Source organism: Lithobates pipiens, unplaced genomic scaffold, assembly GCF_037356315.1.
Source record: "Lithobates pipiens isolate NorthernLeopardFrog02 unplaced genomic scaffold, aLitPip1_a1.2 Scaffold_1, whole genome shotgun sequence".
NCBI classification, from domain to species: Eukaryota; Metazoa; Chordata; class Amphibia; order Anura; family Ranidae; genus Lithobates; species Lithobates pipiens.
Window position 1 is genome coordinate 235,339,494 of NW_027507685.1, and position 13,750 is coordinate 235,353,243.

General features: G+C 44.5%; 1 protein-coding gene across 1 annotated transcript; it reads right to left on the reverse strand.

Moving 5' to 3' along the window:
- Nucleotides 1-3,123: 3,123 nt before the first annotated feature.
- Nucleotides 3,124-6,119, reverse strand: LOC143985236 (uncharacterized). The gene is made up of 4 exons (XM_077484702.1): nucleotides 5,583-6,119; nucleotides 5,313-5,475; nucleotides 5,073-5,214; nucleotides 3,124-4,781 (listed from the first exon to the last, which is right to left on the reverse strand). The coding sequence occupies exons 1-4, from the start codon at nucleotides 5,806-5,808 to the stop codon at nucleotides 4,197-4,199; spliced, it is 1,116 nt and encodes a 371-aa protein (XP_077340828.1). The 5' UTR covers nucleotides 5,809-6,119; the 3' UTR covers nucleotides 3,124-4,196.
- Between the last annotated feature and the right edge of the window lie 7,631 nt (nucleotides 6,120-13,750).

A 13,750-nucleotide genomic window follows, 5' to 3' on the forward strand; every position in this document is an offset into this window, starting at 1 on the left:
ATGAAGTTCATCGCTGTGGATGTTGGAGCGTATGGGAGTTCTGGAGATTCGAGAATTTTCAGAAATTCCGTAATGGGGCGGCGGTTTCAACATGGCGAATTTCAGGTGCCACAGTCAAGGCCTCTCCCTGGTACTACTGGACCAGATCTTCCACTTGTAGTGCTGGGAGATGAGGCATTTGCCTTATCCACGCACCTGCTAAGGCCCTATACCAGGCATGGTCTCACTGCCAGGAGGCAAATTTTTAACTATAGACTCAGCAGAGCTCGAAGAATGGTGGAGTGCGCATTTGGCATTTGCGCTGCCAAATGGCGTGTTTTGATGACAGCCATGCATCTGGAAGTTGAGCATGCCGTCAATGTGGTTCTAGCGAGTTGTGTTCTCCACAATTTTTTGAGGGGTAAGGAGATCGTGGCCACCGAAACCCCTGTTTATGAGGAACCCATAGGTCCTGTTACTGGCACTCGTCCAAGTAATCAGGCCCTACAAGTCCGTGAACATTTCACTGATTATTTTTTGAGTGAAGATGGACAGCTGCCATGGCAATTGGACTATGTATAAATTTTTAACCATTGTTGCATGTTTTTTTCATCACATATTTCAGGTTTTTGTGTCAGTTTTCACGTTTGCCTTAAATAAAGTAGTCGACAATTTTCAACAATTTAAATTGTTTTTATTTCTATCTTTTGCAATGCACAGGGTGTATTCAAAAAATTGAAAAACATTACAAAAACATTGAATGCTTGCAAGTATAGAAAAATGTTTTTTAATTACTTTGGAATATATATATATAAAATCTCCTTTTAGTTTCAAGTATTGAATTTCAAGTGCAACAGATAACGAGTCCACAAAATATCCGCCACTACCCCCCGTAAAAAAAAAAAAAGGTTACAGTATTCCTGCACTGCACAGGGTGTATAAAAAAAATAGAAAAACCTTACAAAAACATTGAATGCTTGCAAGTATAGAAAAATGTTTTTTAATTCCTTTGGAATATATATACCGTATATACTCGAGTATAAGCCGAGATTTTCAGCCTCTTTTTTGAGGCTGAAAGTGCCCCCCTCGGCTTATACTCGAGTCATCGCTGTCTGCCTGCTCGATCAGCGTATCGAGCAGACAGACAGCGGCCATTCTAACATTCAAACGCCGCGCCTCCGCCTCCGCCTTCGCCTGTGATAGGCGGAACACTGAATTTCCCAGCAGCCTGTGTTCCGCCTATCACGGACATCGTCTCATCCTCGTACTACGGACGAGGATGAGACGATGTCCGTGATAGGCGGAACACAGGCTGCTGGGAAATTGAGTGTTCCGCCTATCACGGACATCCGATAGGCGGAACACTCAATTTCCCAGCAGTCAGTGGGAAATTGAGTGTTCCGCCTATCACCGACGGAGGCGCGGCTTTTGAATCCTAGAATGGCCGCCGACGAAGAGCTGAAGGACGGAGGCTCGGCTCGGTCCGGGACGCAGGCTGGACGGGACGCAGGCTGGACGGGACGCAGGCTGGACGGGACGCAGGCTGGACGGACACAGGCTGGACGGACACAGGCAGGCTGGACATAGGTAGGCTGCACGGACACACACACACACACACACACACACACACACACACACGGATGCATGGACACACACACACACACACACACGGATGCATGGACACACACACACACACGGATGCATGGACACACACACACACACACACACACACACGGATGGATGGACACACACACAGGGATGGATGGACCCACAGGGATGGACGGACACACAGGGATGGACAGGCATGTCTCACCCTCGGCTTATACACGAGTCAATAATTTTTTCCAGTTTTTTGGGGGTAAATTGGGGGCCTCGGCTTATATTCGGGTCGGCCTATACTCGAGTATATACGGTATATAAAATCTCCTTTTAGTTTCAAGTATTGAATTTCAAGTGCAACAGATAACGAGTCCACAAAATATCCCCCACTACCCCCCGTAAAAAAAAAAAAAGGTTACAGTATTCCTGCACTGCACAGGGTGTATAAAAAAAATAGAAAAACCTTACAAAAACATTGAATGCTTGCAAGTATAGAAAAATGTTTTTTAATTCCTTTGGAATATATATATATATATATATACCGTATATACTCGAGTATAGGCCGACCCGAATATAAGCCGAGGCCCCCAATTTACCCCCAAAAAAACTGGCAAACTTATTGACTCGTGTATAAGCCGAGGGTGAGACATGCCTGTCCATCCCTGTGTGTGTGTCCGTCCATCCCTGTGTGTCCGTCCATCCCTGTGTGTCCGTCCATCCCTGTGTGTCCGTCCATCCATCCCTGTGTGTGTGTGTGTCCATCCATCCATCCATCCCTGTGTGTGTGTGTCTCCATCCATCCATCCATCCATCCCTGTGTGTGTGTGTCTCCATCCATCCATCCCTGTGTGTGTGTGTCTCCATCCATCCATCCATCCCTGTGTGTGTGTGTATCCATCCATCCCTGTGTGTGTGTGTGTCTCCATCCATCCATCCATCCGTGTGTGTGTGTCTCCATCCGTGTGTGTGTGTGTGTGTGTGTGTGTGTGTCCAGCCTACCTGTGTCCCGAGCCTTTGTCCCGAGCCTCCGTCCCGTCCCGTCCCGTGCCGTGCCGTGCCGTGCCTTGCCTTGCCTCCGTCCCGTGCCCTCTTCGTCGGCGGCCATTGTAAAATTCAAAAGCCGCGCCTCCTCCTTCGCCTGTGATAGGCGGAACACTGAATTTCCCAGCAGCCTGTGTTCCGCCTATCACGGACGTCGTATCATCCTCGTCCGTAGTACGAGGATGATACGACGTCCGTGATAGGCGGAACACAGGCTGCTGGGAAATTCAGTGTTCCGCCTATCACAGGCGAAGGCGGAGCCGGAGGTGCGGCTTTTGAATCATAGAATGGCCGCTGTCTGTCTGCTCGACACGCTGATCGAGCGGGCAGACAGCGATGACTCGAGTATAAGCCGAGGGGGGCACTTTCAGCCTCAAAAAAGAGGCTGAAAATCTCGGCTTATACTCGAGTATATACGGTATATATATATATATATATAGAGATATATATATATATATATATATATAGAGATATATATATATATATATATATATAGAGATATATATATATAGAGAGATATATATATATATAGAGATATATATATATAAAATCTCCTTTTAGTTTAAAGTATTGAATTTCAAGTGCAACAGATAACGAGTCCACAAAATATCCCCCACTACCCCCCGTAAAAAAAAAAAAGGTTACAGTATTCCTGAAGTGCTGTCAGGCCCCTTTCACACAGGGCAGATCAGTAATGATCCGTCCCGTGAAGATCCGCTTGGTCGGCAGGGATTGTTCCATTGTCCCCACTGAGCCGGTGGCAGACAGGGCTGTCCCGGCACACTGTGCCCTGTGAGCTCTCTGTTCTCTTCTATGGGGATCGGAAGAGCACGTACCATCTGTCCGTGTTCATCCAATCCGCTCTGCAGATGGCTAGAAAAATTGGATTTCCCTCCGTCTACAGAATCGGACAATTGCGGTGGCACCCGATATCGTCCGCCTCCGCAACAGTCCGATTCTGCAGACGGAGTAAAAACCTATTCTATCCGTCTGCAGAGCCGATCGGATGGACACAGACAGACAGTCCGTGCTCGTCCGATCACCATAGAGGAGAGTGGAGAGCTGACAGGGCGGTCCCTGCACAGTGTGCGGAGACCGCCCTGTCCGCAGCCGGCTCAGCGGGGACAACGGAGCAATCCCGCTGAGCGAGCGGATCATCACGGGGCAGATCATTACTGATCCGCCCCGTGTGAAAGGGGCCAAAGATGGGCACTGAGTGCGGTAAACAGTTCTGAAATATTTGGCTAGATGGAGAAAGTGCAAAAGATGTCGCCATGTACACTCCACTGTGTAGATGGGGTAATCTCCCACTGGGCCAAGTCTCTCAACCTAAACAATGCTAGCACCCAATCAGAAAGTTCAGGTATTGTGAGAGCAAGTGGGGCCAAGTAGCAACATGTATAAGCTTGGGACAGTGGGAGATTCTTCTGTGCGTACAGTTCAGTGTACATGGAGGAATCTGGGGTTTGTTGTAAACATTAGTTCGTGTAGGTAAAACATTAAGTAGTGTAGGTAAAACATTAAGTAACATTACACAACAAGAAAAATACAACCGTCATATCACTGCCATAGGAATACTATAAGTTTTCATATATTGAATAATTAGGGTTACGCAGGGAAGAATGGCTTGGTTCACTGCCAACATCTATGGGTGATCCTGAATGGGAAGATGAGGGTGAAGACACTGGGTGTGGCTGCACATGCATCCTTTGGTAACCAGGATTAGACGGGTAAGATGTATACAGTGGTGGGGGTCCTACATAAGGGTTAATGGCAGATGTTGTGTCATGGCACTGCTGACTGGGCATTGGTCTACTGAAAGACCCACTAGGTGAATTAAAACCCATAGCCCATGGCTGAAATTTAGGATATGGGCGTTGCTCTTTGCAAGCGGACACAATATACGTTAAATAGGCATGTATATCACCCCTGACCTCAGTGCGCTTATCTGCAGGAATCTCCCTGATTACACAAAGCAACATTCTTAAAAACATAACATCGGGGTCTGAGATGTTGAGGAATTCATCATCTTTTGCCTGGTTTTGTGATTGGTTTCTCATTTCTTCAATGATACGGTTGAAATATTCCTCAAAAGGTGTCTCTTGTTGAGTACGTGTTCGACGGGTGGTAGAAGTAGACCGGACTCTCCTATCTGGATTTGCCTGCAATATTATAATATATAGATTATGCATCTGATACTGAGGTCACACTGAACAGCATATGATGGCTTGCACAAATATTGCAGCACCTGTTTAGAATAGATCACACACAGGTACTTGTTTTGTTGCAAAAACCTGATCTCACTGAAGACCTCCAAAGCCAGAAGAACAAGTCACACCTTGCCCAAAAAACAAGTCGTTGTTGTTTCTACAACATTTGTGCCAACACCAGCTGCCTTTTCAAAATGTAACGTCTTTTGTGGACAGAAATTGTGACATTTTTAAAATACATACCGCAGGTTCTTGAGTGGATGGATGATATTCTTGGGATGACACTGTTTCTGTGGTTTCTTGACTGGTGTCAGCGTCTCCTGATGGTGATGGCGACGAACTTTCGCGCCTTGCGCTTGCTCTCACAGGGACACTTGACACAGTTCTAGGTAACAATAAAGATTACACGTTTAAAAAAAAAGTGAACATGAATATGCCTTTAATGGTCACAAATCGCTAAGTAAAATAAATGGATATACTTACGTGCGCATCTCAGTGGTGCGCCTCAAAAAAGACAAAGCCTCTGCATGGGGGTTAGGCCTGCGACGAGTTGAGGGTGCTCCGCTTCTCTCCGCAGCCTTCTCTTCGTTGACTTCTTTTTTGTAACGGTCGCGCAGGGACCTCCAACGTGTATAAACCTCCTTTCCTGCAATATATAAAAAAAACATACAATGGCCTGGTCATTAGGGGGTAAAATCTTTACTAGGATGCATGTGTACCCTGCTGCATAGACACAACAAACCTTGCACTCACCTCGGTTATCCTGTTCAGTTGCAGACATCTCGTCCCAGTTCGGTGTGACATATTTGTAGACTTCTTCCCACTTTGCTCTCTTCAGCACTCGGTCTGCATATCCTGGGCATTCTGAGTCCCATAACTCTGGTCGGGCTTGCACCAGTGCGATGATGGCCTCGTGTGAGATGTCTCTTGCCGCCATGCTGTCTTCTCCCCTTTCATCCCTCTCAACTTCCTGTGTCATTTCCCAGGTACACCTGCTGTATAGGATGTGCTTCCGGGTTTTTTTTTTCTTCTTTCACGCTGCTGGCCGCAATTGACACAAAAGACTGCGATTACCTGCGGTTATGTGCTTATAGCTGCGCTACATCGCACCTGGACGCATACAATTCTATTTTTTCTATTCGCACCGAACCGCATGTAACGAAATCGCCGCTAAACGCTGTGTGTGAATGGGGCCATAGGAAAGCATTGTGTGCTTTTAGCTGCGGTAGAAATGAAGAAAATCCGCAGCTAAAAGCACCATTCTATCCGCCCGTGTGAAAGGGGCCTTAGTCTTTCGGAATTTCCGTAATTTTGTCCGTCCAAACTTGGTTTTGTCCGTCCAAACTTGGTTTCAGCGGACAGTCCGCTCGTGTGTAGGCAAGTTGGACGGACTAAGTATGGCGCATGCTCAGAAAGGATTTACACGGCCGAAGGTTGCATTGCAGTGTATTGGACGTCGTTTTTCTAGTCCCGTCGTACGTGCTGTACACGTCATCGCGCAAGCTTTCAGCGGACTGTCTGTTCATCGTGTGTGGTCAAGTCCGTTCATTCAAATGTTGGACGGACTGTCTGTCGGATTGTCTGACAAACTTAGTTGGGCAGACAATCCGCCCGTGTGTACGCGGCCTTAGGAATGTTAGAGGACCCAAGACGCAAAACAGAAAACTTGTAGAAGTAACAGGCTGATCCTCTAATTTCAGAGTGGTGCGCACTACATCAACAGGAAATGGTGTCTTAATCTGTTTAACTCCTCGGGGGAAAATTCATCAGTCAAAAACTGGAGCAACTCAGTATCAGTCATAGCAGCTAATGGCCCAGAAGCCACCAAAGCTGTAGGTAAATGTAAAAGGCTCCTTACGCACAGCCAGGGGGTAGTAAAAACTGATGGTTGAACTGCATTTTTACTGCTCCCTGAATTTCCGACAACAAATGTTTGAGAGCTGGTTCTCAAATTTCCCGGCAACAAAACTTTGTACACATTGTTGTACACAATTCCGACACACAAAATTCCACTCATGCTCGGAATCAAGCAGAAGTTATTGAACTTCATTTTTCTCTGCTCGTCGTACGTGTTGTACGTCACCGCGTTCTTGACGTTTGGAATTTCCGACAACATTTGTGTGACTGTGTGTATGCAAGACAAGTTTGAGCCAACATCCATCGAAAAAAAATCTGCGGTTTTGTTGTCAGAATGTCCAATCGTGTGTACGCGGCATAACAGTCTGGTCTCCTGTAGGATCCCATAGCAGCATATCCCCTAATGCTTAAATGTAATACAGGGGGCTAGCCAAAATGTTTGGATCTATTTAAAGTGTAACTATGGGCAAAATAAAACCAATCAAGGTATGTAAACATATAATAATACACAGTATGTCAGTAGTATTAATGTAGCAGTTTTTGTTTTTTCATAAACAGTCAGTCGCCACGTATATCATCCCTCTTCACACTTCTGATCATCAGAGCCACACTTAGCCCTTGTACACACGGTCGGAGATTCCGACGGAATGTTTCCTATCGGACTGTTTTGTCGGATATTCCGACTGTGTGTGGTCTCCATCGGACTGTTTCCGTCGGAATATCCGACGGACCAACTTTTCCAGCTTGCCGGTAAAATTTTCCGACAAAATGCTCCGATCATGTGTAGCCCACTCTGACGGACAAAGTGCCAAGCATGCTCAGATCAAATTCCTAGACCAAAGCTATTGGCTACTAGCCTGAACCTAGTCCCGTCGTAACAAAATAACGTCATCACGTTATGTACAATCGGATTTTCCGACAACTTTGTCCGACCGTGTGTGTGCAACATCACTTCCGAACCTCTTCCGGAATTAACACAGAAACTTTTCTTTCACTCATGGTTAGTGTTTGGCTGAATCCATTTATTATCAATCAACTATGTTTACTCTTTTTAAATCATAATGAGAACAGAAACTACCCAAATGACCCTGATCAAAAGTTTACATACCCTGGTGATTTGGGCCTGATAACATGCACACGCGTTGACACAAAGGGTGTTGAATGGCTATTAAAGGTAACCATCCTCACCTGTCATCTGTTTGCTTGTAATTAGTGTGTGTGTATAAAAGGTCAGTGAGTTTCTGGACACCTGACAGACCCTTGCCTCTTCCATCCAATGCTGCACTGATGTTTCTGGATTCTGATCCATGGGGAAAGCAAAGGATCTGTGGGAAAAGGTAGTTGAACTGTATAAAACAGGAAAGTGATATAAAAAGATATCCAAGGAATTGAGAATGCCAATCAGCAGTGTTCAAACTCTAAGTGGAAAATGAGGGGTTCTGTTGAAACCAAACCACGGTCAGGTAGACCAACTAAAATTTAAGCCACGACTGCCAGAAAAATTGTTCGGGATGCAAAGAAAAACAAACAAAAAACTTCAGGTGAACTACAGGATTCTATGAAATCATCATGTGTTGTGGCTGTTTCAAGATGCACAATAAGGAGGCACTTGAAGAAAGATGGGCTGCATGGTCGAGTCGCCAGAAGAAAGCCATTACTATGCAAATGCCACAAAATATCCCACTTACAATATGCCAAACAGCACAGTGACAAGACTCAAACCTTCTGGCACAAAGTCATTTGGAGTGATGAGACCAAAATTGAGCTTTTAGACCACAACCATAAACACTACATTTGGAGGAGTCAACAAGGCCTAAGATGAAAGGTATGGAGGTGGATCGCTGATGTTTTGGGGATGTGTGAGCTACAAAAGCACAGGAAATTTGGTCAAAACTGATGGCAAGATGAATGTTGTATGTTATCAAAAAATACTGGAGAAACATTTGTATTCATCAGCCAGGAAGCTGCGCATGGGACGTACTTGGACATTCCAACATGACAATGAGACAAAACACAAGGCCAAGTCGACCTGTTATTGGCTACAGCAGAATAAAGTGAAGGTTCTGGAGTGGCCATCTCATTTTCCTCACCTCAATATTATTGAGCAACTCTGGGGAGATCTCATACATGCAGTTCATGCAAGACAACCCAAGAATTTGTAGGAACTGGAGGCTTTTTGCCAAAAGAGATGCACAGCTTTATCATTTGAGAAGATAAAGAGCCTCATCTACAAATACCACAAAAGACTTCAAGCGGTTTTTGTGTTATCATTCATATTCTTTGAATAATGGCCAATACATCATAAATTCTGCCAGGGTATATAAACCTATAAAGTATAATTACAAGCATTTCATAAGTGTCAAAGGCTTTTATTGTCAATTATATTAAGTTTATGCAGAGAGTCAATATTTGCAGTGTTGACCCTTCTTTTTCAAGACCTCTGCAATTCCCCCTGGCATGATGTCAATCAACTTCTGGGCCACATCCTGACTGATGGCAGCCCATTCTTACATAATCAATGCTTGGAGTTTGTAAAAATGTGTGGTGTTTTCTTGTTCTCCCGCTTGAGGATTTACTACAAGTTCTCAATGGGATTAAGGTCTGGGAAATTTCCTGGCCATGGACCCAAAATTTCAATGTTGTGTTCCCCAACCCACTCAGTTATCACTTTTGTCTCATAGCAAAGTGCTCCATCATGCTGGAAAAAGCATTGTTCCTTACCAGTCTGTTCTTGGATGGTTGAGAGAAGTTGCTCTTGGAGGATATTTTTGTACCATTCTTTATTCATGGCTGTGTTCTTAGGCAAAATTGTGAGTAAGCCATTCCCTTGGCTGAGAAGCAACCCCACACATGAATGGTCTCATGATGCTTTACTGTTGGCATGACAGAGGACTGATGGTAACGCTCACCTTTTCTTCTCCAGACAAGGTTTTTTACGGATGCCCCAAACAATCAGAAAGGGGATACATCAGAGAAAATCACTTTACCCCAGTCCTCAGCAGTCCAATCCATGTACATTTTGCAGAATATCAGTCTGTCTCTGTTTTTCCTGGAGAGAAGTGGCTTCTTTGATGCCCTTCTTGACAACAGGCCATCCTCCAAAATTCTTCTCCTCACTGTGCTTGCAGATGCCCTCACACCTGCCTGCTGCCATTCGTAAGCAAGCTGGTGCCCCCGATCCCACAGTTGAATCAACTGTAGGAGATGGTCCTGGTTAGGGATGAGCCGAACACCCCCCCCAATTCGGTTCGCACCAGAACCTTCCAACGGACAGAAAATTTGTACAAACTTTAGAACCCCATTAAAGTCTAAGGGACTCGAACGTTCAAAATCAAAAGTGCTAATTTTAAAGGCTAATATTCAAGATATTGTCCTAAAAATTATTTGGGGATCAGGCTCCTGCCCCAGGGGACATGGATCAATGCAAAAAAGTTTTTTAAAAATGGCAGTTTTTTTGGGAGCACTGATTTTAATGATGATTAAAGTGAAAAAAAAAAAAGCGAAATATTCCTTTAAATATCGTGCCTGGGGGGTGTCTATAGTATGCCTGTGAAGGGCCACGTGTTTCCCGTGTTTAGAACAGTCCCTGCACAAAATGAAATTTAACAGAAAAAGTTATTTAAAACTGCTTGCGATTTTAATGTAATGTCTGGTTCCGGCAATATGGATGAAAATCATTGAGAAAAATGGCATGGGTAGCCCCCCTGCCCATTACCAGCCCCTTAGGGTCTTGTACGGATATTAAGGGGAACCCCGTTCACAAATTAAAAAAAGTAAAGGCGTGGAGCCCCCAGGCCCTATATACTCAGAACAGCAGTATATAGGCGGTGCAAACAAGACAGGGACTGTGTAGATTTGTTGTGTTAAGTAGAATCTGTTTGTAATTTTGAACTGGTACATTTAAGGGGTAGCTTCAAGTGTATACTGTGCAGGAGGCACACAACACCCACTATAACTGCTGCAGATGCCTGTATTACAGAAACAGAACAACACCAGTAATAAGGGGTAGCGTCAGGTGTATACTGCGCAGGAGGCACACAACACCCACTGTAACAGCGCTAGGTTCCCAAAGAAAAAGACACTGTCCCTGCCTATCCTGCTCTTTCCCTGCACGCCAACACACTACACAAAGCCACCGCGGTGGCGGCCTTATATATTGTGGGGCGTGTACTAAACCCCCCTGAGCTATAATTTGCCACAGGCATCCTGCCTGTTGCCAATTATGGCTCTCCTCGCTGCCGGCGCTGTGATTGGTCAATCATGCGGGGTCACAGTGCATGCTTGGCTAATCATGAACCAGCAATGCACTGCGATGGCGCAGTGCATTGTGGGCCATTCGTGCCACATGGATATGGTGCGAACGGCTTACAAAGTTCTGGATTCGCCAAACAGGCGAATGGCCCGCGTTCGAGTCTAACATGCGTTTGAGTCGAACACCGAGCTCATCGGTAGTCCTGATGCTTGCTGGTCTTTCTTGGGCGCCTTGAAGCCTTCTTCAAAGCAATTGAACCTCTGATTGAAGTTCTTGATGATCCAATAAATGGTTGATTTATGTGAAATCTAATGCCGCATACACGAGCGGATTTTCTGTCGGAAAAATCTTGGATAGTTTTACTGATGGAATTCCGCTCAAGCTTGGCTTGCATACACACGATCCAACAAAAGTTTGCTGAAATTTCGACCATCAAGAACGCGTGACGTACAACACTATGACGAGCCGAGAAAATGAAGTTCAATCCTTCCGAGCATGCGTCAAATTGTTTCAGAGCATGGGTAGAATTTGCGCGTCGGAATTTTCCGATCAAAACTTTTTCCGACCAAAAAAATTAAGAACCTGCTCTCAATCTATTGCTGCCAGAAATTCGGCCAGCTATTTTATTTATTTCAGGTACTTACAGCATATAGCGTCGTCAATTTACTATGACAGCCATTCAACATTTAGTAGATCTGCTGATGTATAACCGGTAAGCATATCAGCTCTACCACTTCTTGAAATCTACGATTACCAAAGTGTCTTGCGCGATCCTACTCTGTTCGAAGACTTGTCTTTGAACATGGCTCCAGTTCCTCACCTTCTATCCCAATAGTATAAACTATTAGTGGAGCACCCCCCCCCCCACCCCACCATTTTTCCCATCTTTTATATGGAAGTTGGAAGAAGATTTGCAACTAACCTTCTCTCCCGCACATGAAGAGAGGGCTATCTTGTTTGGCACAAGTCTTCCATTGGCAATACGTTTCAAGAGCAGGGCTACAAGATTCTGTGCTGTTGGTACAGGGTCCCTACGACTCTTCATAAGATCTTTCTGCATATGTCTAGTCTTTATTAAAGATGTGATAAGGAAGAAGGTTCTTACCTGCTCATTTTGTGGAGCTATGAGATCATTTCCCCCTTTTTGGCCCAATTATGTCAGTTGGTATTCAATATTATGTCGGTGGAACTGGGAAGCAACCCTATGTGCTTCATGTGAATAGTGTCCCTCTTTCCATATACCAATCCTCTCTCACGGTACATCTGCTGAATGCTGCCTGAGCTTGTATCCTCACAGCTTTTTGGATGGAACCCACTGACCACCCCCTCCAATTCTTTGTGGCTATCTAAAATCCCACATGTTAAACACAAGGAACATCTTAGAGCCTCCCTTTACCATAGGGAGGAGAGGTTTTAGGACATGTGGTGTGGCGATTTTTCCATACTCTACCACCTATCAGGAATTAATACTCTCCCCAAATCCCTCTTTCCTGGGGCCTTCCCCCCTTTTGTTTTCCCTGTGTTCATATTCTTTTTTATGTGTGTATATATATATATATATATATATATATATATTTTTTTTTTTTTTACATTTTAAACGGTTTGTTTTCGTGCGGAAAGGCCATGGGTTTAGTTCTATGGCAGGCAGCCAGCTCAGCGGTCTTGGATTGTAATGTGCAGGCCCACTTTCACACTACCTGGTCAATCTCAGTCAATGTGGGCCTCGATGTTGTTACCTTAGGTCCCAATCCTGTAATCTCCATCTGTTTGCTTATACATGTTGAACTTTCTTTGATCCCTCTGCTGTGTCTGAGCGACCTTATTTTTTATATTGACAACATATTTTGGATTGTTAAGCCTATCTTTAGATAAACAGAAATAAAAAACTGCGCCAACCCTATACCTAATTAAATAACAAGAAATAATGTCAAAATATATAGGTAATTAACATTAAATAATTATAGCAATCAAATAAACACCTTAAGTGCATAGAAAACACAGCAATACATAAAGAAATAAAAATATCACAAACAAAAATCCAATCGTGAAAAGTTCGTATATGAATCCAAATAAGCGTTTGTGACACCCCAGTGATTCAACACGATCCAAAAGCGCGTAAAGTGCCCGTCACCGTATATTGAATGCGCTTACCAGAAAATGTATAAATTAGGGCATTTGTATGTAATCGATGGGTCCCGTCAAAAGATATCCTCCTTTTTAGTGGGTCAGCTCTCCATCGCCTAATAGTACTCTCCAGATATCAATATACTTCGTGGTCCCAATAGGGAGCTCAGTAATCACCAAAAAAGAGAGGGACTAACATGGCATAATATCGTTTGGACAGTTTATTAAATAAAAAAAGAAGGTAGCACACTTACATGTGGATAAATAAAACACAGCGTGTAGAAACAGTATATAAAAAGCCGGCCGGCAAACAGGAGCCCGTCCTCCTCTCCAACAACGTGGTGGCGTCACTGCGTGCCCTCCCAGACGCGTTTCGTCATACCTGACGTTGTCAATGGGGAACGGGCAGCGCAGTGACGCTCCGCCTAATAAAGATAATATAGCGTACCAAGCCTCGTTCTGAGATGCAAGGCTGGGTCATAATACGCCATTGTAAATAATGGCAAGTAGCCCTGAAACAGGCACAGTCTGTCCGCTGCTAATAATGCAACGAAACAGCTTGTAATATAGATCTCTAACATCCTACGCAATAATAGTATCGTTCGGATGTGTCTAATATTCAAGAACAAAAAAAGGCTTGCACAGAATAAAAATGACATTAAATTCAAACCCATGGGTTTGAATTTAA